Consider the following 27,988-nt stretch of genomic DNA (forward strand, 5'->3'; position numbering starts at 1 on the left):
GCGGCTCTCGGGCGCCAGCCGCTTTCACTTGCTCGCTCTGTACTCACTTCACTCGCTCCGCGGGAGGTTTCCTAGCTGGCGGTGTCTGTCTACTCTCTGCGTACCAGGAGTTCCCGTGCGTGTCCCGAAGCCCTGCTCCTATCGGGCTGCACCAGACGGCTTTCTGCTGGACAGCAAAATGGGCGTCCCCCCAGTCCCGGAGGCCAACAACGGCCTGCGCTGGGGGCCTGTGCTCCTCACTGTCTTCCTGATTGCCTCCCGAGGTAAGGTCAAGGGAGCCTGGACCCTGGGGCAGAGCACCGGGAGAACACAGCGGATGGGGTGGGGGCGTCACAGGCTGGATGAACACCCTAGGAGACCCCTCCAGCCTACTGTGACCCCCACTCCGCAGCAGGGAGGCCGCTGGGACCACTTGGCAGGGGGCAGCAGTGTCTATGCTAAGTGCCCTGGCTGGCGGTGGGCACGTATCTATGCTGACGGCTGGTCAAACAGCTGCCTATCTGCCCCTTCCCCGCCCAGAGAGCCCAGGGCACCAGTAGCTTTGGCAGAACAGGAGATGGACAGGGTGAGGACAGCCCCAGTGTGTTCTAGTTGATGCCACTGGCTTTTGACACCTGTGGCATCTTCCTGCCCCTCCCGCCTCAGGGTTCCAGGATCTCATAGGGTGCAGGGGGTAAAGTACTCTTCAACCTGTGTCCTGTCCCTTGATGACACTCCTGGTCAACATTGGTGGGCAATGGTCCACACCCAGATGTGGGCGCCTGTCTTGTCCTTATCCTGAGGGTCTGATGGCTGAGTTGAATAGTTAGCTGATTCCTGGCATCCCAGAGCAGCTCAGCTCAGGGACTGGTGTGGGGTGCGAGGTGCCGGGGAGAGGGGATATGGGACACTTTCTTAGCTTGGCCTTGAGTACCTTCTGGGTCCATTGGGTAACTTATGGCATCTTTCTGACTTCAGTTTCCTCAGCTCAAACACAGAAACCCTACACAGGCAGGTGCCACTTTCTTCTTTCAAAGCCTAGACTGTTATCACCGCAGCGTGATATCCTGGCCATGACACAGGGACTCCTGGGAGGAAGGGCAGGGGTCCTAGTACCCACAGCCTAACTTCTGGTTCTTGCTTGCCTAGAACTGAAGAGGGGGCCAGCAAGCAGCCTATGGAAGTAAACTTTATGGGGAGGGCCCAGAGAATGTGAGTCATACAGGGAGTCAGAGGGAGGCAGGAGGGAGGTGGGGTGCTTGGCATGGGGACCCGATGGGTGGGTCAGAAGAAGAGAAGGAAGAGAAGGACAGGGTAGAAGGCAGAGGAGGAGGCTGAGAGAACCTGGAGAACACCTCAGAAACAAATGGGTGCCTGCAGGTAGCATATCTTAATATTTGGAGGTTGGCCTTGGCCTTTGATAAGGAAGAGGGAGCCTGCATCCCACAGACAGCTGCCTAAGCCCTGGCCTAGATGCTCCCCAGGGTGACAGCCAAGGCGGAGGGCAGTCTTGGCACTAAGGAAATGGCTTCCTATAGGAGCAGGAGATGGTGGCAGGCAGGAAGGCCAGCACCCTACTCACAACGGACCACCACCTATCCCCTCGAAGTGACCCTGGGAGGCCCTTCTATTTTTTTACCCCTCTCTTGCCCTCCCCTGGCTGAGCTGCTTTCTATTCAGCAGCCCCAATTTGGGAAACTGAGTTCTAGAGAACTAGGGACCCAGTTTGCAGAGCAGCCAGTAGCAGAGAGCCTCGGAGCTCTTCACTCCATATTGTCTACATAGCCAGGAGCCTTTAACCCCCTGAGGTCTTGGGTACTCAAACAGTTTGGTGCTCCATCTCTTCTTGGGCCCAGCTCAGGGAGATAATTAGGGCTTGAAGCAGCTTTCTATGGAAAGGAATCAGGAAAAATCTTTCAGTTTTGAACTACTCTGAGACTCAGTATTCTTAACTGTAATATGGGCATACTAAGGAATAGTTGCCTGACTACCTAATACAGTGAAAGAGAGACAACAGAGAGGAGGCCTGGTTGCAGGCATGGTCAGGAGGGTCTGTGAGTTGGAAAAACCTGCTCACCAACCAGCTAAGATGCTAGGTTGTCCTGGGCTGGATTGCTCAAGTCAAAGCCTTTGTGTCTGGGAGGGAGAGATGGAGATGTCTGGTGTAGGTCTGTTCTCTAACTCTTGTGGTTGGGCCAGTACCCAGGAGAATGGTGGTGATGAAAATGGTGCTCCAGAGCCCAGGAAAAATTGAAGATACCCTTTTCTTGGGTCTGGCTCAGCGTGACATGGGTGGAGCCAGGACCCAGCAGACCTCAAGGGTGGCTGAGCCTCTCCTTCCCCTATAGGCATTCCTAGGACCTATGGAAGTTACTGTCCTTGCCATGCCCTCATAGGGTGACCCAGGAGTTCCAAACTCTGGGACTAGCACATGGAGGTGCACTGGGAGTGAGGGAGGGGAGACCCCACCTTCTCCTTTATGGTAAACAGGGCTGCAGGGCCATATTGTGTAACCTAATGGCGCAAGTCTCTGATGCAGCAATGGTCAACTCTTAGGAAATCCACGACCCTCTGCCCAGGTGCCCTGGGGTGGAGAGAAGCAGCATTAAGGTCAGCCCGTGAGGGGATATCTACCCAATATCAGGGATACCCAGCAATACTAGGGAGCCCCTCTCTGAGCTGGGTTGTTACTCCTGTTTCTCCTCAAGTAGGGCAAAGGTTCCCTGCTGGGACCTGACCTCCCTGGGAGAGGCGGGGAGGGGGGGGGCGTGGAGTGGGGAGGTACACTGCTGAGAAGCGCTACCTCCCTATATGCATACACACATAGGGTCTTAGGCTGGAGCTGACCAAAAAGAAAGTAGGAAGGATGGAAGGAAGGAAGGGAAGAAAGAAGGGAAGGAGGGAGGGAGAAAAGATGGATGGAAGGGCCCCTCAGTGCCCATCTGGCCTATTGGTAGTGACCCCTCTAACTAGCACTGACTAAACTCCACATACTGAGCTTGTGGCCCCAGGTTTTAGACCAACTTTATTCATCCAGGAGCAGTTTGGCCTCAACAGGGGAGGGTGAGCCAGAAATCAGCAATACAGCTTCCTATGGACCCTATGGACCCCATAGCAGCACAGGCATGCCCGACACCTTTTGGGACAGCATCCTGTGCGGGAGTGGCAAAGCAAGGGACCTGGAATGCGTGCCCTGCATGCCAGGGCTTCCTGTACAGCTCCATTACTTAATATTTTGGCTTTGGGAGTCAGTCAGATCTAGGTTCAAATCCCAAGATGGCCATTTACTGCTCTGTGACTCTGGGCAAGTTATTCAGCATCTCTGAGCAAGTTCCCTCATCTCTCAAATGGGGGTGATGATAGCACCTTCCTCAGAGGTCTGCTATGCCAAGTCAGTGCACAAACACTTAACATAGTGTCTGGCGATCAGTGAATGCTCTATAGTATTATGCTGTTTCTCGGCTTCCAGAGGCCATATGCTACTGGCTCTGCATCTGAGCTCCTTGCTGCCTATAGAGAGCTCTGCAGAGTAGCTAGAGCATGGGAAGTCACTGGAAGGTTTCACTGGGACTGGACTCTTTAGAATTCTGAAGGATGCACAGGCTGGACCTAGCTATCTACAGCATCTATAGGCATTTAGAGCCTGAAATGTCTGTGGGGGTGCCTGTGGATCCTCCTAAAATTCTCCAGAGATGGGGACTTTGCAACTTCAAGGCAAGTGGAGCCCAGGGTTTGCTTGACTCAATGGGGTCTTTCTCACAACTGATCCTTACATTCAGCCTATTTGCTTTGGCTGTCCATCTCCAGAGAGAGAGATAGTGGCCACCATCATGCCCAGGGATTCCGTAATGAAACTGCTCTGCTACTGATCAAGCAATCCCAGTTCCTTTAACCTTCCTACATAAGATCTCATTGCCCCGGGGACCTGGGGTCAAGTTCTGACCTTGCAGCTCACTCATTGTGCGGTCACTCCCCCGTGATGTGAGCCGTGGGCAGGCTGGGTGATGTGATCTCAGCCAGACTGACCTCTCCCTCCTGACGGGGAGTTCTGTGATAGCGTTTCCCGAGCTTCCGTCCTTTGCTTGTCAACTTCGGGATTTCTGCAGTGTCTGCCTGTCATCGTATATACTTATTTCTCCTTTAAATCTACTCATTTTTCTACTTAATAGATTTTTAAAGGAAACTTTATATCACTTGCCATAAATGGAACAAAATCATTAAAGTACATAATAGGAAGACCAAATAAGGGTACTAAATTCTAGTTGGAAACTATAGCCTGGTGAAGGCTCCAAGCCTGAAATGTGCTGCCCCTTGCAAAACAAAACAAAAAAAAAAACAAAAGGAGCTTAACAAATGACAACGATGTTGTGAAGACATATTAGCATCAAACTGGGACTTTCTCTTTGATGTAACTGAGACTGAAAGAATTGAAAAGAGACTAACTTTCTCTCTATGTGAGTCAATGTATTTAATGCTGTAAAACTACCTGTGTTGCAGATAGTGTCAGCTCCTTTCCATCATTACAGAAGCAGACTCACCACTGTAAGGAGCATTAGCTGGTGGTAGGGGACAACAGTTCAGCTCTCCTGGAGGAAGGGAAAGAGGGCAATGTTTCCCATCCTTAGAAGCCAGTGCAGGGTCAGAGAGCCTCTCTGCGCTTCTTCCAGCCTGAGTTCTCCCAAACAAATAGAGCATCCAAATAAATACAATGGCTCCAGCTGGGTCCTCTCCTATGCTGGGGCCAATTAGCCACCAAAATAACCACAGGGGGAGAGGGAGCTTGCAGCCTCACTGGAAGGGGCCCAGGCCCCTGTCTATCTGTAGCAAGTTGGTAGGGTCCTAGACAGTCCCTGGCCACCTCTACACTCTAGAGCAGGGGTCCTCAACCTTTTCGGCACAAGGGACCAGTGCTCCTATGAGAATCTAATGCCTGTTGATCTAAGGGGGAGCTGAGGCAGTGATGCTAGCGCTGGGGAGTAGCTGCAAATACAGATGAAGCTTCCCTTGCTTGCCTGCCACTCACCTCCTGCTGTGTGGCCCGTTTCCTAACAGGCCTCAGACCAGTACTGGTCTATGGCCCGGGGATTGGGAACCCCTGCTCTAGAGGGTAGCCAGACTATGTGGGTTCAAATCCTGGCACCATTACTTACTTTTCATGAAACTCTGCAAGTTACTTAACTTCTCTATGCTTTAGTTTCTTCATCAGTAAAATGAAGATAACAATATCTACCTCATAGAGAGGGAGGATTAAATAAGCCAACCCATGTAAAAGTGATTAGAATGAAGCCCAGCACGAAGTGAGTTCCAGTTACTACTACCACCACTGAAGGTAGGGCACAAAAAAACTTGCACCTGAACCTTAGAAAGTCTTCATAGTACAGGATCTTAAAACTAGCTGGCTGGAGCTGGCGGTCTGGGCTGCATAGTCATCCTCGGGGAGAGCCTGGGGGAGTCTGGGAAGGAGTCATCCAGTGAAGCATCCACTGGCAGGGCCTCTGGCCAGCTGCCCAGACCCTCCCTTGGGAGGCCTGCTGGCTTCTAGCCTCCAGCCCCAAATGCGTGGATACTTTCCCAAGGTGCTGGAAGTGCAGCTTCCTCCAATAGAGCCTGGCTTCCCCTTCCCGGACTCGTTGGTCTGATGTGAATGGACACTTCCTGCGGGGGCAGGTATCAATAAACACATCTGAGATGCCCTTTGTCCTCCCTGGCCAGAACCCCAGGGGTGGACCTACTACTGGCTTTAGGCCCTCAGCCCCTCACCGCTGGAGCACTTCCTGGAGCTTAGTGCTGGCAGACTCAGTCTTGATTGGTCCTTGCCTCTATTTCCCTTTGTGCTCTGCATCTTGATAAGGATGGAGCCTCGCCTTTCCCTATACCCTTCATGGACCGTCCTGGGGGACAGGGCCTGCCTGGCAGGAAGTTGGAGACCAGGTCCATGTATGTTTGGGGTCCCCTCTGAGGGCGAGGTCCTGGCCGTCTGCATTTTTTACAAAGCAGGCAACAGCATGCGATCAGTTAACTGTTTACTTATAACTCCTAGCAGCTGGACAGAGTTCAGCTGTTTGGGTGGGGCCTCCTGCCTGACTAATCAAGCTAAGGACCCACCTCCAAAGGCTAGGGCGTTGCCTTGGCAACTGTGAGCTAAGCTTATGCCCCGTCAGGGAAAATACACACACCTGCCCACACCCACACACACCCATCCCGTGCACGCCTACGGGGTTTCATTGCGAGGCGCCTGTTGAGTGGAAAGAGGTGAAGGTCACGAAAACTAGCATCCTGAGATGAAGCCAGACAAGAGCTCCTCTCTCCTGTACTGGAACGGAAGCTTTTATCAGAGGCGGAGCCCACCTGTGGCTGAGGGTTCCACAGCTAGAAAGTGGCAGTAGTACGACTAAATTCTGAGCCGTTGTCCCTTTTGGAACTCCGTACTCCCACGGCCTCTCTGCCGTGGGCCTGGCTCGTGTTAGGGCCTTGGTAAATATCTGTGGAATGCAAAAATGATGTTTTCAGTTTGGGCCTGAGGCAAGGCTGTGTGGAGAGCAGAGTCAATTCGAGGTCAATTCACTCTCTTAAGTAGCTGGAGGATGAGGTGTCAGCCCCGCCCTCTGGAGGGATGGGGGGCTCTTCCTGTCTGTAGTTCAGCATGTCCAAAGTGTGGGTCTCAGGACAGCCTCATAGGGCTGTGTTGCCTTGTGCCAGTTGCTTGATTCCTCTGAGTCCATTTCCTTACTTTCAAATGGAGACAATAATACCTACGTCGGAGGGTGTTATGAGAACTAAATGAGATGAGTATAAAGTGCTCAGGAAGTCCTAATACATGGGGTGCTCGAAAACACCTGTGATTATCTTTGTGGCGCATTTCTTGCCTCCTTCCTCTGCCCTGAGGAAAGACAGCCCTTCCCTCCGTCGCAGGTTTCAGAGCTGGAGGGGGCTTAGGGACTTGGGGAATCTTCTTAAGATGAGATGAAGAAAGGGAGGCCCAGAGAAGGATGAGGGCTGGCTAAGTGGGGACAGGGGCCCAGGAATATGACTGCCCAGACCAAGGTTTTTATCCTGAGATCTGGAATTTTCCAGGTTCACAGTATTTTTCCTCTAAGAGGTTCTGCCTCCTTACTCTGTGGTGGGTGGGGGACTGGGCCCCAAGAACACAGTAACTGGATGGTTCCTGCCTGGGGACAAGCTCAGGCTCATTTTCCTGTCTGACACGTTCTCCGCCACCCTGGAGCCAGGGGCCTTCCTCCCCACCCATTCTCCCCAGGCTCTGACAATGACCCAGGTGTCCAAAAGGATCTGCTCCTGACAATAAGCAACATCCTCCCACCAATTAATTATAATTCCAGCCAAGCTCTCTCTATATGTGTATATATATGTACACACACACGCACACACACATATATGTATGTATGTGTGTGTGTATACATATATATGCACATATATATACATATGTATATATATACACACATATATATGTGTGTATATATATTCCCCAATAACATGTGTGCATGCACAGCTGTGGATGGTGTGGGGCATGTGAACTATTTTCCCCAACACCTTGCCCTTGAACGTCCTTCCAAGGTCAGGCTGCCCCGGACCTTGATCTGGCTTGAATTTGACACAATGGATGTTTTCTCTCTTCCTAGGACAAAACCCTGTGGACACTTGGCCCACACCCATCTAGCCCTTTTGCTAAAACTGAACACACTTCCCCACCGCTAAACTTGAATCCTAGCTTCTCCTTTTTCTAAAAGAAGATGTCCTTCTGGGGTGTATGAGGGGTTGGGGATTGAGCAACACCCCTCCTCTCATTATCTCTGAACCCCAGTTCCCTGTGTGTCCTCCTGTGAGTTTTCAAGGAAATCCCCTCTAGGGCTGAAAAGCCCCTCCGCTCTGCTGTCTGGGCAATTCTGCAGTCGTTCACACCATTGCTTGGACCCTGTCCCCCGCCCCCCACCACAAGCTAGCCCCACCTTGCCTACATTTCAGCCCTACCCCATCCATGTCTCTGTTCCCTTGGCAGTCCCCACCTGGCTCAGCTTTGTGCCCTGCTTCTTGCTTCCACCTCTACCTCTACCTGTTCCCCGCCACCCTGCCTCCCGAGAGCCCCCAAGGTGTGTGTGCGCCTGCAAATGCTGAGGGATCTAGACTCGGTCCCCAGCCTGGGGGTAGCTCTGGGGCTGGAGGCGATGCTGGGAAAAGGGAACATGAGGCACCAATTGGGAGAGGCGCTAGTGGGAGCTGCCATGTAGCCTACAGGAAACGGGGAGCACAGAGCAGAGATCACAGAGCAGAGATAACCACAGGGTCTGCTCTGTGGGTGGGATTTTGTTCTTCCTGAGAGCACCTGGGAGGATTCTTTGCCTAGCACTTGCTATCTCCATTTACTGGCACAGCCATAGTTCTGAGGCCACATCTACGAGGGATAGTCCAGGCTGGCAGGGACAGAGTCAGGGGAAAAACTGGGTCACTGGGCCTTCTCTTCTACCAGGTGTGCCAAGAGGGTAAAGAGCAATGGGTTGGCTGTCAGAGGAGACGTGGTTAGTCCCTGCTCTGCCAGGCTGCCACTGGGGACCTTGAGTGGATCATTGAGGATTACCTCTGTAGGCGATAGGCTTGGGAAGTAGAGTCCCTCCCTGGCTAGTGCAAGGAGCCACACTCACAGATCACAAAGTCAAGTGTTCATGGGGCCAAGGAAATATGGTGAGAGAGTAAAGCTGGGCAGGTGGAAACATTAGGGAGTAGCGGGGACTGCGACAAACTGAAACACCAGTGCTCCATCCAGATAGGAAGCTGTTACTCAGCTCCAGCTGATGACTGACTCGTAGGAAAGCTAATTTTGTAATAATCTTCTGACTTTCAAAGAGAAGCTGAGTCAGAATTTTCATGTCAAATTCCTTTTTAAGTGTTAGAAATTTCAAAAAAAGTATAAAATACTTTAAGGGCCAAATAGAATATGTCTGAAGCCTCAATGTGCCCTGTGGGCTACTAGTTTCTGAACTTTTTCCCAATGTAGTGTCTAATTGCCTGAGTTTAATTCTGGCTCTTGCACTTATTTGCTGCGTGACCTTCAATGAGTTACTTAATGTCTCTATACCTCAGTTTCTCATTAGTGAAAGAGAAGGAAAACACCTGGCTTATAGGGGTAATTAGACATGCCCATAAAGCACTTAGCATGGCACAGAATACATGCTATTTCTTCTTCTTCTAACCAGATCCTATTTTACCTGAAGCCCCTCTGGAACTTCAGATAAACTACTTTCCCTTTCTGGGACTCTATATTTGTGCTTCAAAAGGAGACCAGCATCTTTCCAAAGAAGTTCTGAAATCTCTGCTCACTTTGGCAAATGACTTTCCATAAATCTGGAGCTCTCAGACATAGCTCCCTCCCTCTCACATGTGGATGGAGTGACTGGGACGCTCTGTCAATGTGTCTGTCTTCCTTATCTCTTGGGCCTAAAACTCCACCCTTGCAGACATATTCTTTGAGGCCATGGCTTTGCTGCTTCCCCACATTCTGCTATACATACACAGGTATTCCAAGATTGGATCCTACGTTATCATTCACTCCTTAGTGAGAAAGACTTCGAAGCTGGCTTATCCATTCTATTGTGCAGAAAGAACTACTTTTCACTCACAGGAACTGTTTCTTCAATTGCTGAAATGACTTAGAGACTGGTATAGCTCCCGTGTATCAAGCACCAACTCCTAGCAAGGCACTTTCAGAGTACTTCATATAAATTATTTGTAATCTTTGCCTCAACTCCAGCAGGTAGATATTTCATTTCTGTTTTACAGTGAGGAGTCTGAGGCTCAAAGTTTAAGTAACTCATAGCTACTGGACTCCAGTGCAGGCGAGTCCAATTCCAAAACTGTACCAGGCTGCCTCGCTCTTGATTTGGCAAGGCTTTCAGATCTCCAGGCGGGTCCCATGGTCTCTACAGGTAGGAGAGAGGCGTCTGGAGGAGGAAGTATTTTCTTGGGTTCAGGCAATGGCAATGAAAAGGACATACCCATTTGGATTCTGTACATATTTCGAAACTTTCCTTCCCTGTCTGCCTGATCTACTTCAGCTCCCGAGATGCCAATTAAAATTAAACTACTACTAACATATAATAATCATAGCTATCCTTCCTATGTCTGCAGAGGGCATTAGAGCTCACATCTTGTGTTCTCATCTTTCCATCCTTCAGTCCTTTCACAACTCTGTGTTGTAGCTAATATTTTTCTCATTGCATACTTGGCTCACACAGCTAGAGGAGCCAGGACTCCGGCCTTGGCATTGCTTTAAAAAACCAGTGCTTTTAGGGGCCAACACAGTTAACCTTAAGGTTGGGGTAGGGTAGAGAGGACTAGGGTTTGCTCCATTGGCTTAATGAAAACAAAATGAACTAGAAACTATTTTTAGAAGACTGGGTGGCAGGCAGATGCATGGATGAGATGGCCTCTTATGTGTTCCCAGTCCCTGCTCCCGAGACACCATGGGTTTTCTTGTTTTCCCACCACCTGGCCCAGGGCAGCCTCTCTATGTGCTAAAACCCTATCTATCTGCCAACCCAAGAGGACCTCCCTCCTTTAAGGAGTCTCCTGGCCATCCCCGGGAAGGCTATGTGCGTCTCCAAGTGCCTTGAGGTTGGCACCAGTTAGTCCTTTAGCCTATGGGGTTACTTTGTCATGAATGCAGGCCTTGTCTGCCCAGCTAGGTTGGTTGTAAGCTGCCAAGAGGGGGACATGTGTTCAGCATCCAAGTGACATGTAGCACCTGGCGTACACAGGAGCTCCGTTAGTGCTCACTGATGAGGTAGAAAGGCATATCAGCCTCAGAAGTGGGAAGGGCCAAAGGTACTACTGATGACCCCCAGAAGGGTGGTCTAGGACAAAGGGCTGCTGTTGTGAAATAGCCTTGATGGTGCCTATCCTGCCTCTCACGTGACAGCACTGGGCATGGACGCTGGAAGTGCCAGGGGCCAGCCAAGGGCAGAGCCACAGTTCCTGCAGTGGTGGGGGAGTAGGGATGGGAGCTGGGGCCAGGCTGTGCTCAGTTTGCTGCCTGCCCGGAGTTCCTCCTATTCCTTGTCCAACCTCCCTGCGGTGGGGGGATCCCCCAGCTGGGGAAGCTCTCATTGCTCCTCCCACAAAGTCTGGGATGGAGCTGGAGCTGGGTTCATGAGCAAATGAAAGCTCTGGGAGGTCAGCTGTGTTGCCTGGGGCCTGTGGCTAGGAAACCCACATCTTTCGAGCCCCAGGCCAAGGTTCTTCCCCACTCTGCAGGCACTGGGAGTAGCACTGGCTCAGGTAGGTGACAAGTTCTCATCTCTCTGAGCAGGTCTGGTGGCAGCCTTCAAGGTCGCCATACCGTATTCCTTATACGTGTGTCCTGAGGGGCAGAACGTCACCCTCACCTGCAGAATCTTGGGCCCCGTGGCCAAAGGGCAGCATGATGTGACCTTCTACAAGACGTGGTACCGCAGCTCACGGGGCGAGATGCAGGCCTGCTTGGACCACCGGCCTATCCGCAACGTCACGTCCCAGGACCTTCGCTTACATCATGGTAGCCACCAGACTGCCAACACCAACGAGGATAGGGCCCGGCAACACGGACTGGAGTCAATCTCTGACCACCATGGCAACTTTTCCATCATCATGCTCAACCTAACCCCGTCGGACAGCGGCCTCTACTGCTGCCTTGTGGTGGAGATCAGGCACCACCACTGGGAGCAGAGGGTCCACGGTGCCATAGAGCTGCAGGTGCAGAGAGGTGAGGATTTCCCGTATGGGATAGCCTCGGGGGTGGTGGGTTGTGCCTGTCTGTAAGGGTAAGCAGAGAGGACAGTGTGACTGTGGGGGTGTGGTGCTGTGTATATGGTGGTGTGATTGTGTGTGACACTGTGTTGAAGAGTATGTGATGCTATATGTGTGAGATGAGGTGGCTGTGGCGTGTGGAGCTGTGTGTGGGCCTCTTTGGTCAGCTGGGTATGCTAGAGGGGAAGGGTATACATGGTTTGGTTTGTGACAGTGGGACTTTTTAATGGGAGATGGTATATGAACCTGGGCTAGGAGTATGACTGCTCCTGACAACATCATGACCGTGAAATGTGACCTGGGGTGTGAGTTGGCGAATGGCTGGCTGTTGAGGAACATGTATGTGTGTGCTTGTCTAGGTAAGAGTGCAAGGGGAGGTGGACTGGACAGAAGTGTGGGCATGGGCAGGTATCCTCATGCTCCTAGGGTGGCATGAGGATGGGCAGGGCATGCCAGGCTGTGCGGTGAGAGTGAGTGCATGCGAGCGTGTGTGCGTACGTGTGTGTGTGTTGTGTTGTGTAGGTTTCTCCTGGACCAACGCTGCTAAGTGAACAGTAGCATAAAGAGCTGTGACAGGAGAGGGGCAAGAGGGCCTGGATGAGCCTCTCTGGTCTCCTAGACCTGACATCTACCTAACCACCCTTCTCTTTGCGCCCACAGGCAATGAAACATCTAAGTGCATTGCGTATCCACCCTCCACCAAGGAGAGTGAAAGTAAGGAACCAGCCTCTTGCCCCTTCTGGGTTCTCTATTCTCCTTTGTCCTCCTCCTCTGCTGCTGCCCTCCCTTTTGCTTCCTCCTGCACCTGAGCCATTGGGCTGCAGCCCTCAGAAGCTCACTTCCTTTCTAAGACCCAAAGCCTGAGAGAACAGCTTCCCAGAGTCCCTGCTGTGGGCTCCCTGGGAGGAGCTGTACCCCAGCAGTGACCTTTTGCCAAGTGCCCCATGACAGGTACTGGGTGCCACAGGCTGCTGAGCTTATTTTCAGCGGGCTCCCCTCCTCTCCACTAGCCCTCTGCCTCATGGGAAAATTGGAGGGATGTGGGAGGTCCTCTTGACTTGGATTTGACTTAAATTTTCCTTGTTCTGTGCATGGGGGGAGGGAGAGGCTGAAGAAGAGAACAGAACTACCTTTCCTGGAGCTCCTACTCTGTCCCAGACCCTGTGCTAAGTCCTTCCGAGTGCTGGTATCTCAGTGAATTCTCATAAAAACCCTGTGAAGCAGATATCACCATCTTCATTTTACATACATGGAAAACGGAAGTTCAGAGAGGTGACTTAACTTGCCCAAATTCACACAGCCAACAAGGGTAGCACAGCTGGGGTTGTGCTCGCTTCGCCTTCTCTCAGCTTGAGGGGACATGCAGTGGGTGGCAGTCAGTCCCCTGGTGTTTGCCTAGAGAGGGGGAAGGGAGCACTGCTCTAAGGGGCACCCGGGCACTCAGAGGCCAAGAGAGAATGCCCAGCAGCTTGGGGATGTCAGGCAAAGGGGAGCTGTCTTTGGAGCACCCCTACTCTTCTGAGACAATAGGCTTTGGCTTCTACAGCCTTCTATTTATCAGTAATTATTGAGCATCTAGTGTGGACTAGCCTCTGCCCAGGCTCTGGAGATACACAAGTGCAGACTTCCTCCCTGCCCTCCAGGAGCACACGATCAAAGACTGAGCCAGGAAAGGGAGCAGCTCAGCTACAGCCCCAGCCAAACCTCAACTCAAGGGCTGCTGTGACTTTCTACTCAGACTATTTTTTCTTGAACCAACCAGCAGACTAGCCAGGAACAAAATTAGAACACACATCTTGGTCTAAGCCAGACCCACATGGAACTAAAACTCTTTGGTTCAAGCCCCCGTCCCAGTGCACCACAGAGCTCACGTCACATGTCACCAAGCCACTGCCATCCTCACTTCCTCTACCAGCGACTCCCTGGTGAGCGTGGAGAGGGGCCTCTGAGCATCTCCTGCTTTCCCACGTAGCGGTCTCACAACTTTGTGCACATGTGTGCGCCTGTGTACAGGCCAGGGTGAGCTGCACCTGGGTGTGCACATGAGTGTTCACTTCCCCACTGCTCCTTCCACTGTGAGCAACTCCCCCAGTCCGACTTCTCCCTCCTGCAGAACTCACTTAGAGACTTCCGCCACGGCCTTCATTTCATAGGTAAGAAAAGTGAGATTCAGGCAGGTGAAGCAACCATCTCTTAGTGTCTTGGACCCAGAGCCGAGATGCCAGAGTGCCTGATTCTCAGTGTGCAAACCCCACCTGAGTGCTGGGCTGCCCTCCCCTCTGTTAACATTGGTTTTCTGAAAATTAGTTGTATTAGTCTTAGGGACAGAGGCAAGAGATGCCAGAGTAGACAGTGCTAGAGGAAGCAGGTACAAAATTGAAAGGGGATGGAGATTTGGTTCATTTCTCTTCATCTAGACTCTAGAGAAGCAGCTGTTGGAATTCAGGGAACAGAAGTCACCTGGGAAATTTATGGAGTCTGGTTGATAAGAGCTCAAGGGTGAGAACCTTGAACTTGACTGCCAAAAGTAGGTCAGGCTTCCTTTGCTAGGCATCTTTGCTCTCAGGTTTTAACATTTCCTTCCTCTCCAGTTCACGGGGATGTGCAGCCTCACTCGGGGCCGTTTCCCTGAGCTACTGTCAACAATGAATTGGCTCCCTAAGGGCCAAAGGGACATGTTTGCTTCTGTCCCAGCTATTGCGGGCAGGGGGATAGCTTCAATGACTTCTGGAGTCCCCTTCCAATCTCCTTCCACTTTTTTGGTTCTGGAGGTCTGGAGACTATAGCTGAGGCGGGGTCTTGGCACTATGGTGGGTGTCGTCTCAGATAAGAAGAAACACAGCTATCATTTTGGGTGGTGTGTGGGGGTTTTGGAAAGCATGCCCATTCTCTAGGTATCATGAGTACACTGAGAAACGGGAGAGAATGTGCCCCTTCCTACTGATGGGAACAAGTCAGTGTTTTCTCAAAGAGCTGATAGAGGGATCAAAAACTCAAATGCCCCCAGGGTCAGGGAGCTGGTGAATAAGGTAGTAGGGAGGGGTGGAGACTGTGGCTAGCACCCAGCTACCAGTCTATAAGTGCAGGAGGGGAGTTCAGGGTTGTCAGGGCCACTAAATTTTTAAGCAAAGTTAAAAGTCCATATTTTACATGAACCTCAATTTAAAATGTTGAGTTCACTCTAGTGAATGGCAGTGTGGTAAAGTGGTTAAGAATACAGACCTTGAAATCAGCCAAGTTGCTTAACCACTCTGTGCCTTAGTTTCCTCATCTAAAAAACAGAAATGATTATAATTGTACTTACTTCCCAGGTTGTTATGAAGCTAAAATGAAGTTCTATATGTTAAGTGCTAAGAACCATGTCTGGCACAGAATAAGTGCCGAATTAAGTGCTGGCTAGTATTACTTCTAATGCAGATCTCTAGGCCTGGTTTCCCAAGTAAACTTATCCATTCCCTTGTGCCAAGGTGGGACGGCAAGAAGACAGTGGACACATACTCTATTTTCTAATGATTTAGAAATATTTGCCTGGTGACTCAGATGCTCAGTGGGCCTCAGAGCTGGCTGCTGGGTCCTGCCCTTCACTGCCACTTACCTTTGGAAAGATTCTAGTCCTTGCTCTAAGACAGGTGCTTTGGTACTTATCAGCTAATGACGCTTCCAGCCAAGAAGCTCTTTGATTTTTCCTCCTCTAAGAGCACCCCAGTCTCCTAATGTTATCTTTGGAAATTAGGAGGGTAGCCGATCTCTGAGTTCATCTGAAAGCCCAAGTCATTCTGAGGTTGGGGGAGGTGACAAGAGAGGAATAAGACTGAGGAAGTTGGTGCCCCGGGAGTCCTGAGTGCTGAGGGGCTGTGGTTTTTCATCACTGAGTCCAGGGAAGTGGGCTAGGCAGCCCATTTCCCCTCCCCTTGAAGCAACCTCCCTAACCCAGCAACACAGAATGTTTTGGTTTGCTTTTTATCTAGCCCCTTCTCTGGGGGGCCAGGCAGCCCAGCCAAACTCTCTCTTCCATATATACCCACAGGGTACTACTGGCAGGCCTGGAACAAAAAATCCACTGAGTAGGCTGGCCTATCCCATCCCACTCTGCTAAGGGCCTGGCACAGTCCTGGATGCTGGCCTGGCAGCTGCCTCTGCCAATCCCTGAGCACCTTCCCAGGATGAACCTGGCTCTGGATGGCTACCGGCATGACCCCTCACCCGCTAGGTACTACTGGCTATGCCCGTGGGGAGGGGTGGAAAGCTGTAGTGAGGCTGGGATCTGCAGAGGAGCCTAAGGATTCAGATGGCATTGGGTCCACAGAGCTGTTCCCAAATCCCCCTTCCAGCCTTAACTCTTAGCCCAGATTGTAAGGAAACAAAGTCCTGATCCTCTAGAGGAGATGCAGATGGGCGGTTTTTGCCTGGGGACAGGAGTGGGGGTGGGGAGGTCGGGCCAACAGGGAGCCAGAATTAGTGAGCACCTGACTAACCTCATCAAAAGTTGCTTAGTTTCAGCCCAGAGACGGGCTTTGATGACTAGAAAAGAACCCTTTGCGATCGGCTTCTCTGATAGTACCCACAATAAGGTCCTGTGACAGGGTTTAGAAATACTTGAATGTCTGAATTACAGAATGTTTTTACTTTCAATATTCCACGTCAAAATGCAGCCTTACTAAATTCTGCCAGGGAGCCTGCTTTAATGTGTGGTTGAACTTGCTTTCTAATTAGCATAGTGACTGTTCCTGCACCAGTGGGTACTTGTAAAGTGCCTAAAGACAGTTTGTTCTTTGCTGCGGTGTGAACCACCCCCCTGAAAGCTTGTTTACAACATCAGGTTGTTTAGCAATGCAATGAGACAAAAACAGCCCTTATTCCAAATGAGTAGAGCAAAGGCAACACTGAGACCACAGCCCATCCACCTTTCCTAAGCTCCCTAGGGCCAAATTGACACTGTGAGAAGAAATCCTAGCCCATCTTTTGAGAAAGGCTAAAATTGGGAAGGAAATGCATTTACGATGGTTGTGGTTCTGAGTTTGCATCTGTTCCCAGATAAACTCCTAGAGTCAGCAGACTGGATTGAAATAAAGCAAGACTCTCACGCTAACCTTTTGGGAGGGCAATTTAGCAATAGATGAAAAGAAAATGCACATACTTTTTTGCTCAGCACCTTCAGCTGCTAGGAGTTTATGTACAGATGTACTTCCCTGGGTGAGCAGAAGTGCATACACAACGAGTTCACCGCTACATCATCAGTTATGTTGAAATATGGAAGCAACTTACATGTCCACCAATAGGGAACTGTTTTCAATAAATTTCGGGGGAGCCCCATGATAAAGCCCTGGGCAGAACGAGATAGATCTCTGCGCCGATGCAGAGAAAGTCCAAGCTATGCTTAGCGGGAAAAGCATTGTCACATGAAAAGCATATCACATACATACTGTATATGCAGGGGACGTATCCAGACCACGCACAAGAAAACTGCGGACACCGATTATCTCTTTGGAGGGGGCCCGGGTAGAGGAGGAGGAGGAAACTTTGAAATATATTTTTTAACTTATACATTTTTTTTTTTTGTAATTTAGAAAGTTTAACATTTTTAAGTGTTGGACAAGATTCAAATTTCTCTAGTTCTCGCCCCGTGACTCGTATGTACAAGATCACTTTTAGAGGCTCTGCTGTGGCGCTAAGGAGTTTTTTAGAAGATGTGTGGGGCTTTTCATTCACTTATTTTTCCATTTTAACCATCTTTAACTGTACAAGACTTAGCAGCATTAATTATGCTCACAGGTTGTGCAACTATCACCACTATTTCCAAAAGTTTTGCATTACGTGGGCTCCTTTTGACCTTGAACTCTGTGGCATGAGGTCTGTGAAGGGCCTGCTCTCCCTTCTCAGGGGACAATCTGTCGCCCAGGGCAGCCGAGCTGTCCCCAGTGGGCTGGATGACGACCATCAGCTATAAGTGCCTGGCCTCATTTCTGTATGCTCTGGGTACATGGGGAGGAGGCATGGGGCTTTCTTTTAAAGGGGGTCCCTAGACCTTCCATGCCTCTGAAGGTCAGTGGGTGTCTGGCTGTGAGGCTTGGGTAAATGTGGGTCCCACTGCTGCCTGGCCTTCCCTCTTTGGGCTTCTGTTTCCCTTCCGGAGGAACAGTGGGAATAGGGCCTCACCTTGGCTGCCTCTCTTCCTTTTCAGACATCACGGCTGCCGCCTTGGCTACAGGCGCCTGCATTGTGGGCATCCTCTGCCTTCCCCTCATCCTGCTCCTGGTCTATAAGCAAAGGCAGGTGGCCTCCAACCGCCGTGAGTATGCTTGCCCTCCTGGGATGGGTGGGGGTGTAAATGACCTACCTCAGCTGCCAGCTGGCCCGTGGAATTAGCAAAGGCAAGAGGCAGGCACAGTCTTCTCTATTCCAGAGATGGGAGCAATTCCAGCAAGGAGCTGGGCTCACGGCAGAGAGAGCAGGGGACCCAGGCATGCCATTTTGGAGGCCTGAGTGCCCACAAGCCCCAAGCAGTGCTGGCTTGTCACTCGATAAATATCCATTGATGAACGAGTAATCACAGAGAGCAGTTAAAATTGATTTATAAAATTGCTGCCACTCGAGGTCCTTTGGAGACCTGTTTTAATGTACAGGTTGGCTTGTTTTGTTATTAGCATAGCAATTATTGGTACAAAAATGACCTTTGGATTATCAGAATGGGGAGAGATCTTGGAAATAACTTAGTTTAACTCTTTCCTTTTACAGCTGAGAAATTTAAGATCTACAGGGTTAAATAACTAACCCAAAGTTATTTAACTTCGTAAATGGCAGAGCTGGAACTCGAACTCAAAGCTTTCAACTCACGTTTTTTTCCCCCCAGAGAATATATAAATTTTTTCCCACCATATAATAAAAACACTCATCAGCAAGAGTGTCATCAATAACCCCTCACTCACAAGGTGGCTGTGCCAGGAACCATGCCAAACTTGTTCCATACATTCTCTCACTTACTCCTCATAATGACTCTAAAAGTTTGGTCCTACCATTGTCCCCATTTAACAGCTGAGCAAACTGAGGCACAGAGATTAAATAATACACTTAAGGAGCTGCGCAATGATAAGTGGTGGAGCCAGGTTTCAAGTCAGGGTACAGACACCTTTGCACAGTCCTTTTCAGGTGACAGTGCCCTGTGCCCTTCTTCTGACCCCACCATAGGACTTGGCCAGTCTGAGTGCTCTGCCTCTGGCCCTTGCATTGCTTCTTCCCCTGCCTCTTCCCTTCTGCCAGCTGCAGAAGGTAACCGAGGGAGCACTGCTCTGTCCCCAGAGGCCTTTTGGTTCACACATGGTCTCCTGCAGGCCCAATCTGGAGCTCCACAGTCGGTCACTCAGGGGCTGTGGCCACCTCTCCATTAGTCTCAGGACATCTACATTCCTCTCACAAAACTCACCACACTCTACCTACAAAAAACATCTTGATTAGGGGTGGGGTGGGGGCAGGTAAAAGGGTTGCGGCAGAAAGAGGAACCTAGGGGCTCAACCAGGAAGAGAAATTGCTACAGAGCCGCCATCGGCTCTTGCTCATCCAGGCAGCATTTCAATGGAAGTGGGGGGAAGGGATGAGAAGGGCTTAGCTAGGCTTGGCTCCCAGATCGAGAGTGGTTTCTGTCCCTTACTCCAGAAGACAGTGCTGCCTCCATCAAGGGAATAGGAAGTAGAAAACAAATTTTGGGCTGCAGGGGTGCAGGGGTGGGGGAGTGGAGAGAGTGTTGTTCCTGCTTTTGTTGCCTCACAGCCTTTCTCACAGGGTCCCCAGAAGTTGATCTAAGGCTCTTGCCCATGTCCCAGGCTGGAGGAAGAAAAATCAGGCCAGAACACTGTGGGGGTGTCTTAATGACATGGGGATTTTGGAGTCAGCCCCCAGGATTACTCCATGCACTGGGATACCTTCAGTGTGCGGGCTTCCCAGAGGAAGGGACGGATGAGCTGGATGCTGAAGAACCAGACTGAAAGGGAGCAGGCGGGTGCAGTGGGCTGACGGGCTGTGCTGTGACCAATGTTGAGAATATCCTCTGAAACTCTGTAAATGAACCCCGTTCCTGTGATGGGGCTACCTCATAGTATCTTACCCCCACATTCAATATGCAGTAACAGAAAGGAATAATTTATCTTCTAATAAAAGTATTTTTGAGGCCAGTTCCCTCATCCCCTCAAAAAAAAAAATAGGCAAAATGAATTGTATGAGTTTAGTATTTAGAGACAGACAAGAAATGCCAGAGGGGATACCACTAGAGAAATCAGGTATGAAATAGAGAGGGAACGGAGATTTTGGTCATTTTTCTTCATCTAGACTCTAGAGAAGCAGTTGCTGGAATTAAGGGAACAGGAATCACCTGAGAAATGCCAGGAATCTGGTCATAGGACAGAGGCCAAGTGGCCCGGAGCCCAGTACCGAGGGCATGCTCTGGACTGAGCCCCGCTCAGGAAAAAAGAAAGAGAAAGAGGTGAGAGCACTGAGGAAGGAAGTTCGGTGCAGAGGCCAGTGGGTGTGGAAACCTGTGCAGCACGAGACAGAGACTGGCTTCTCCAGCTCCAAGGTGGGACCACCAATCTTTACGCAAGGGGTGGAGATGAGCGGGGGGACCGTAGAGCACCCGCGCAAAGCCTGACGCACCGGAGTCCCCGGTAAACAGTAGCCATGATTCCAACACCAGAGAGATTTCAAGAACTTTTGTGCAACTTCCCCATATGTTCTGGGGCCGTGCCCCTCCCCCACATCTGTTTCCCCATAGTAATCGACAGAGAAGCTCTTAAAAAACGAGAAGGATCTGTGGGAGTACATGGGGGAGCTGCAAGAAAGAGGGAAGTTGGGGCCACTGGATTTGGTTGGTGTCCAGTTTGAGGGGGGTGGGGATCTCAAGAATGGGGCAGGGCGGCAGCCTCTCGGACGAGGAGAAGAAAGTGGTGGAATGGCTGAGAAGTGATAGGGTCTCAGGCCCCCTAAGATTCCTGTAAGAGAGATAACACTTCTGAAGCCACCCTATTACGCAATGTGGAGGATGGTACAGAGAGGCCCAGGAACCCTCTAATTAGGAAATGACCTTACAACACTCCTACCCGGCAAATCATGGCTAAAGACTAGACCATGGCAAATGTCCAAACAGGAAACAACAAATTCAGGAGCAAGGCCTTTGGTTGGTATTTAAATTCTGAAAGTCTAACATCGCCTAAGTCAAGCCCTAGGAAAAAGCACTGTGGTCTCCAGGTGACAAGTGTTGTATACAGTTGTAAAATGCAGCCTGAGTTTCATTTGTCACTGCTCAAAATGGGCTGCTCACTGAGGCCTCATCTGCTGGGTAAACATGCAGAGAGGACTGTGAATGGGTCTCCAGAATGAACAGCAATGGGTTCCAGGGCTGAGCATGACCCTGCGTGGGCCCCCTGACTTCCCCCAAGGGCATCTGCCAGCCAGGGCAGGGATGTTGTCTGGGGAAGCCTTCCCTTTGTAGTAAGCTTCTCTGTCTGTCCCTAGGTGCCCAGGAGCTGGTGCGGATGGACAGGTAAGGCCCATGAAGACCCTTCTGAGAAAACTTCCCGCAGCTGCCCCCCGCCCCCCATCTCAAAGCTTGCCTCCCTGGGCTTGTGGTTGTGTAGGGCAATGTCTACACCCAGAATGTAGCTGGAGTTAATTCAGGAGGAGAAGAAGTAACTTTTAGCCAGGACAGACTGACTCTTCCCCTTTACCAGGATCCTTTCCCTGCTCTTCCCTGGTAATTGGTTGTAACTTGACAGGGGTCAGAACAAAGACATGGCTTCCCTGGTACTCCCTGCTCCTCCCTGGGCCAGCTGTCAGGATGGCAATATTTCTGTGCAGTAGGGCCCCTGTTTAGCTGCCTAGCACAGCTGGTTAGAAAAGCATCTGCCACCGAGGCCTACGATCTGTGCCAGCCAGTCGGCTGTTCTCCCTGCTACCCTTCACCCAGCAGGCTGAGCTCTGAGGCTACTTGGATAAGTCATGTACCCACCTTTGAACCTTAGCGGTCAGTAGGCTGAGGTGGGGGATGGGGAGGAAGCAGCTGAGATGGGCAGAAACTGAAACATGCAAAGGAAGCCAGCACACCTTGATCTGTGGCTCCTCCCTCCCTACAGGGCACTCCAAGGAGAACGCTGTCAGGCTACTGTAGGCCACAAAGGCAGAGGCTGACTGGGCTAAGAGTGGGGCAGCAGGTCGGGGTTGGGGAAGATAGGGGAGTGTGTGCTGGTGCACCCTGGTCGGGAAGCTGGCATGGAGCCTGGCCTGGAGGGTGTGCTCAAGAACGAGCCACTGGTAGCTGCGACACCAAACTCAGAGCTCCTCTGGGTGTTTGGAAGGGATGATTTTCAAGACAGGTCAAAGGAAGTCCTGCTAGCATCTCAGAGTTGGAGGAGTCTTAGGGGTTGTCCTACTCCCAAGAGGGAAGAGGGGAAGAAAAGAGAACCCCTCCCTTCAGCTCAAGACTAGCTATGGGGATATTCAATCCTAATGCCATTGACTCTACTGACCAAAGAGAAACTTGTCCCCGGATTCCTTAGGCTATTCCCCTGGAAGCGCTTCTGATCCTGGGCTTGCTAGCAGGGCCCAGGGCAGATGGTCAGGCCATAGGGCAGAGTGGCAGTCAGATGCCCTCAGCTCAGGGCAGGTGGGACAGTGCGGCCCATGGCCTTTTCTCTCTGGCTCTGTCTCCTCCCTTCCTGCTGGGGGAGGCTGCCGAGGCCTGGAGTGGGAGGGAAGAGAGAAGTAGGGCAGGAGGAGAGGGCAGAGGGCCCAAACCCCAGGCCGCACAGATGACCTTTGGTTCTGATTCTCTGGCAGCAATGCTCAAGGAATTGAAAACCCTGGCTTTGAGGGCTCTCCACCTTCCCAGGGGATGCCGGAGGCCAAGCCCAGGCTCCCACTGTCCTATGTGGCTCAGCGGCAGCCTTCTGAGTCTGGACGGCATCTGCTCTCTGAGCCCAGCACTCCTCTGTCTCCACCAGGCCTAGGGGATGTCTTCTTTCCATCACTAGGTGAGTGCTTCTCAACCCTCTCAGCACAACGGCCTGAGAGGTCATGACTTCTCCTTGGCCTGCAGGGTATCAGCCTCACTCCCTACCCTCCCTGGGGAGTCCTCACAGCCTCCTGGTGTGGGGCTAGAGGGTGAAGGCAGAGGAGACCCCCACCCCTTCACTCTGTGTCTCTTTTCTTTTGCAGACCCCGTCCCTGATTCCCCAAACTGTGAGACCATCTAGTCCAGCTGGGGACCAGTGGGCAGCTGTGGCTGGGCCTGGGGCATGTGCATTTGAGCCAGGCTGATCCTCTGAGTGGTCCCTTGACCTCGGTCCTGGCTTCCTCTCTCGTGCTCTGAGCCCAGACTCTTTGAAAGTTACTTGTGATGGCCAGATTCTCAACCCCTCTGGATGCTACAGGGTAGAAAGAAGAAGGTGTTGGATCACTCAACCTGTCTCAAGGATGGTGGGTGCTGGGATCCCAGGACCCGAAATTCACCAGCTACAGATGCCAAATTACCTACATCCTAGAAGCCCCAGAATTTCCAGCTGTGGCAGCCTCTTTCCTTGGGACTTGACAGTACAGATGGGACAAGATGGATACTGGGCAGAACCCCCCTGCCTCCAGTGCCACCCTTCCAAAAATGAGACACAAGACTAGATGTGGAGAGAGTCCTCCCCACTGTAGTGGACCAGCTCCCCCATCTTGCCCAAGGCTACTCATCTTCAGACTCACTCTTTATAACCATGGGGCTGTGGGTCTGGGCCGGCCTGCCTGCCTGCGGCCATGTGAGCCTTCCCCAGCAGCCTCCTACCAGCACCTCTCCTAGGAGCTGTCAACAGGTTCAGTAAATCTGGAGCTCCCACTCCCTGCACTCTGGACCCGAGAGTTCACTGGACAGAGGCTCCCAAATAGGAAGTACACACTGGGGCACCAAGGCCATTGTGAGCCAAGTGGCGCTTGGGCAATGGAGATTGGGCCAGATGTTTCGGTACCCACAGGGGTGAAGGAGAGCCCAGGGGCATGCTGGGAAGGTGAGTGGAGAGGGCTCCACTTCCTCTGCCTTCCCCATCGCCCTCCTCCACTGCTCAGCGTGGTCAAGAGAGGGTGACAGCATAATGTATTGTCCAAACTGTGACACTTTTGAGTGTGAAGAGGGGGTGCTATTAAAAGCTACAAGGGCAACAGCAGCAGCTCTGTGGATGGATTATAATAGCTGGGTTTAAATCCCTACTCTGCTTCTGAGTTGCCTGGGGCCTATGGAGCCCTCCCTGCCCTTGGTCTTCTGTTCCATCCAATCTGCCGTCTTCACCACAGAGTGACCTGTCAGGTGGGAGGAGCAGGACATGTCCTTAGAAGGGTTTGTGTCTACTCTGCTCTGCACCGTCTGTTCCCATCTCCTGCTTCAGGGCATGGCCAGGTTTGTTCTTATACACATAAACAAGGGCAATCCTTTGTGGAATTTCTATTAAAAGGCTTTAAAGCATGAAGAGTTGTGGGGGAGGGGTCTCTGTACTCTCTGAGGTGGAAACAGAGAAGGTGGGGTTTAAGAGGGCCAGGTGGGAGTTTGAGCTGGGTGGGAGCCCTGGGCACTGTGAAGGGTATAGCTTTAGCTGGGCATTCATCTGCCCCCCAGCCTTCACTGGCTCTGCTGTGCCCAGGTGCCAAGAACTAGGACTTCAGGTCAGGATAAGGGCCCAGCAGATGGGGAAAGCCTGCCTGGTTGACTGGAGCTGGGGGCATGGGAGTGAGGCTAGAAGAAAGGAGTAGCTCTAGGCTCTCCAGCTGCAGTGAGCCCCTAGACCTGTGGCTGGAACCAGGGAGCCCCCTGGATACACGGCATTGCTTCCAAAGCTCCTTTGTCAGGCCCAAGGGCATAGGCCAATGTGGGTGTCCTGCTGTGCCTGGGGGCCTTGAGGAGAGGGTGGGCATGGGCCATGAGACTGCACTGACCCCTCCGGTGGCCAGAACACCTAAGCCCAGGCTCCTGCTTTGTTCCTGGGGGGTCCTCTCTTCTATTCCATCTGCTACCATGAACACTTAGTGCCAGTTGCCACAGAAAGAGGGTGCTGTTCTCACACCTTTGGGGGCACGTGGGGCAGGGATGGGCAGGTTGGCACCTGGTCAAGGCAGGGCCAGGCTACCTCTAGAGCAGGACAAGCCCACAGACCAGACTCCCTGCTCCCCAGCTCAGAAAGAATGTTCCTGTCTTATGGGGAGGCTGGCCTGGCCTAGCCCTCAGCTTCTGACCTCGAGGCAGAGACAACTTCTAAGAACTGAGACCCCAGGCAGGCTGCTGCTGTGTGGAGGGAGGGAGGAGGCCCCAGAGCAGAAAGCCACCACACTTCCTCCCTTGCTTCCTCCTGCATGATCTGGAGCCCTTCTTCTCTGGACCCTTATAAGTAAACGTGGTTTCCTGTTTTCAGTGAAATTTACTCTGAGCTCCAGGCTCCATCTTCATCCATGACAACACGCCCCACCCCCGGCTCCCTTCCTGCTGCTGCTCTCTGGAGAGGGGCGGGCATGGGAACAGTCCTCTGTGCTTACCCCTGGGGCAGTGGTACTTCTGCGGATGTCAGCCCTGGCAGCTGGTTCCTATGGCCCCTGGCTCAGTACCTGTAGGCTGGGGTGCATGAAACAAAGTAGTGGGGTGGGAACAAGGTGCCTGCCTCGAAGAGGGCTGGGAGCAGCCCAGAGCCTCTAGGAAGCTGGCTGCTGGGCAGGGTAAGATTGAGGCCGGAGGCTCATGGATCATGACACTGTCTTGAAGCCCGGGGAAGGAAATCTGTGTTTTTAGGTACTAAGTCATTGTTAAGAGGTGTATCAACAATTATGGGGCCTGTAACCCCTTTCCCAACATTCACATTTAATAAAGACCTCCTACCTCTGTTCCCTCCAAGGGAATGGAATTGACACTTTCTGAAAACGTGCCACAGAGGCTACTGGAGATGCTGCTACCGGTCAGGCTGGCCCTGCCAGGGGGTCTGTGGTACACATTGGGGTAAGTGTATAGGAACAACAGGACCTGCTTTTCAAAAGACCAGCCCTGGGGCTGCCCTTACTCTCACCTGGCCAGAGCTCACGCCTATACGCAGCAGCCTGGGGCAGAGGGGCTGATACACTGCCTTCTTTAGTGACCGGTCTGTGACAGGGAGACTGAGGAGGACATGGTGAGGCTGGGGACCGCAGAGGTCCTGTCACCCTCTACCCAATCATGGGCACTGTGGCCTCTTCTTTTTAGAATAGGACTTCCTAAAGCACTCCAGGGCTGGCCTGATTGTGCTGGGGCTGAGCTAAGATTTGCTCGGGGAACCCAAAGGGAATGGCAATGAGCAGAAAGAGGAACTGGGGTTGTCAGCCAGGATGCTGGGTACAAAGGCCTCTTGAGAAGCTGACACTAACAGCCCAGCTGAGCATCCGTCCTAGCCCACGGAGGGCACTGTCTAGGTACTCCATTGTTTCTGTATTGCACTGTTGCCTGCCTTTCCTGCACGGATGCTGTGGGTTAGGGTTAGGGTGTGAGTTCCAGGAGGGTGGGGGTCCAATAACAGCCTGTTCTTTGAACTCAGTTACAGAGCTGACACCTGAAGTATAGGCACTGGGTGATGGGCTGCACCAGGTTCTCTGGGTTGCTCACCATTGGCGGGGCTACCGCTAGTTTCCTAGCAGCTTCATCCGGGCCTGGTGGGAGCTCCTCAACCGCCATAATGCCCTCAGCTTGTGCAGGCCAGCGGGAAGAGGTTTCATTTTGTTTTTCAGTTCTGATCTGTTGGCATGGCTTCCTGGAATGTATGTTGAGAGGGATTCTGAAGTATCAATGTAGCTTAATGAGAAAGTGCTGACATAGGCTCGCAATGCCTGCCTTTGGCACAAGATAGAGAAGGGCGGCGTGTGTACCACATCGTCGCCGTTTCCATTTTAATACTCTGCGCTTCCCAAAACACTTTCACATGTTATTACTTCTTTGATTTTCCCCTCCCCCACCAGAAAACCCTGGGAGGCTCATTTAATGCAGTGGGAAACCGAAGTTTCAAAAGGTTTGTGTTTTGTCACCACAAGTAAATAAGGAACTGGGACCGAAGCCTCGGTCTCCTGCTGCTGCTCCTCGCCTGTGCCCCTTCCTCTGCAGTAAACTGAATGGCATTAGCGGCCAGGACTTGGACTTGCTTACAGTGTAGACCAAGGCCCTGGGAGATGAAGCCGTGCCCACATCCCCACGGCTCCGCTTTTCCTACACCAGTGTTGCCACTCTCCTTTCTGCCTGGCGATCCTGGTAGGCATGGCGGCCCTTGCACCACATTTGCTTGCAACAGGAGATGGGGAAGGGAGAAATTCTCAACCAACTGGAGAGGAACTGAGGTCTTTTGGAGGAACCAAACCAGTTGCACGTGCGGCATTTGAGCAGCTGCAGAACATCCTTCAAAAGCAAGGCTAAGGGAAGGGTCTGAATTTAATTGTACTGGGACAAAGAAGGCTGGTCTACTTGGTGAGCAGCGTAGGGAAGGGGCCAGGGTGGGGTTTCCTGAGCTTGAGCCAAGGGAAGCAGGCTTCCCAAATAGCAGCAGAGTCCAAGTTTAATAAACAGAAGAGCCCTTGGCCCTAACGATATGAGGTGAGCTGCCAAGAGCTGTGTTTCCAGCTTATAGACTTTCGTGGGGGCTATTGCTGGCGAGTCCTGTATCAGAAGTGGTCATATTTTTTGTCCTTCTGCCTGGACAGGTGACTTCTGAAGGTCCTCACCAGCCTGAGGAGCCAGGGCTGGTTATTTGGGATTGCCGAACCTGCTGGCTGTGATTCGTGCAGCAGAAAGGCCCAGTCAGGCCCTCCCTCTCCCCATCCCCCTGCCCACTGCCAAGGTGCCTCTATAGCGGGGCTCAGTTTCTGACCTGCCAGTTGCCTTCCGTCCTTCCTTCATCCCAGCCCTTCCTCTTACAGGGACCTCTGTGAAGGCCGCTTAGACCCCTCCCCCAAGCCTGGCCTCCCTGCCTGTGGCTTGCAGCTAGCTAGAGGGCCAAGGCTGTACAATGACTTCCCCTGGCTGGGTGGCACATCACGTGTGACAAGTCTGGGCTAGCCTGGATGCCCCTTGCAGCACAGCTGTTTCAAACTTGGGTGATACAGGCGTGAGAGCTGGGTGGAGCTGGTCTAGGCTGTTCATAGGAATATCCTGCTCTCAGGAAATTGACTGGGGGTGGGGAGGAGGAGGAGGAGGAGGGGG

The 27,988-nt window shown here is 51.9% G+C and overlaps 2 protein-coding genes across 4 annotated transcripts in view; one reads left to right on the forward strand and one right to left on the reverse strand.

Annotated features, from left to right (window-relative positions):
* VSIR (V-set immunoregulatory receptor) lies at nucleotides 1–27,979 on the forward strand. The gene is made up of 7 exons (XM_016162294.2): nucleotides 1–263; nucleotides 11,300–11,731; nucleotides 12,436–12,489; nucleotides 17,957–18,064; nucleotides 21,277–21,304; nucleotides 22,597–22,790; nucleotides 22,975–27,979. The coding sequence occupies exons 1-7, from the start codon at nucleotides 179–181 to the stop codon at nucleotides 23,010–23,012; spliced, it is 939 nt and encodes a 312-aa protein (XP_016017780.1). The 5' UTR covers nucleotides 1–178; the 3' UTR covers nucleotides 23,013–27,979.
* Nucleotides 1–27,988, reverse strand: part of CDH23 (cadherin related 23) — a 344,899-nt gene that overhangs the window by 36,392 nt on the left and 280,519 nt on the right. The window lies entirely within an intron of this gene.

The sequence above is a fragment of the Rousettus aegyptiacus genome, unplaced genomic scaffold, assembly GCF_014176215.1.
Source record: "Rousettus aegyptiacus isolate mRouAeg1 unplaced genomic scaffold, mRouAeg1.p scaffold_m13_p_6, whole genome shotgun sequence".
In the NCBI taxonomy this organism is placed as follows: domain Eukaryota; kingdom Metazoa; phylum Chordata; class Mammalia; order Chiroptera; family Pteropodidae; genus Rousettus; species Rousettus aegyptiacus.

Coding starts and splice junctions, on each gene's coding strand:
- VSIR (XM_016162294.2), top strand. CDS start 179: ATGGGCGTCCCCCCAGTCCCGGAGGCCAACAACGGCCTGCGCTGGGGG. Junction 12,490..17,956: donor CTCCACCAAGGAGAGTGAAA/GTAAGGAACCAG, acceptor CTTCCTTTTCAG/ACATCACGGCTGCCGCCTTG. Junction 18,065..21,276: donor GCAGGTGGCCTCCAACCGCC/GTGAGTATGCTT, acceptor GTCTGTCCCTAG/GTGCCCAGGAGCTGGTGCGG.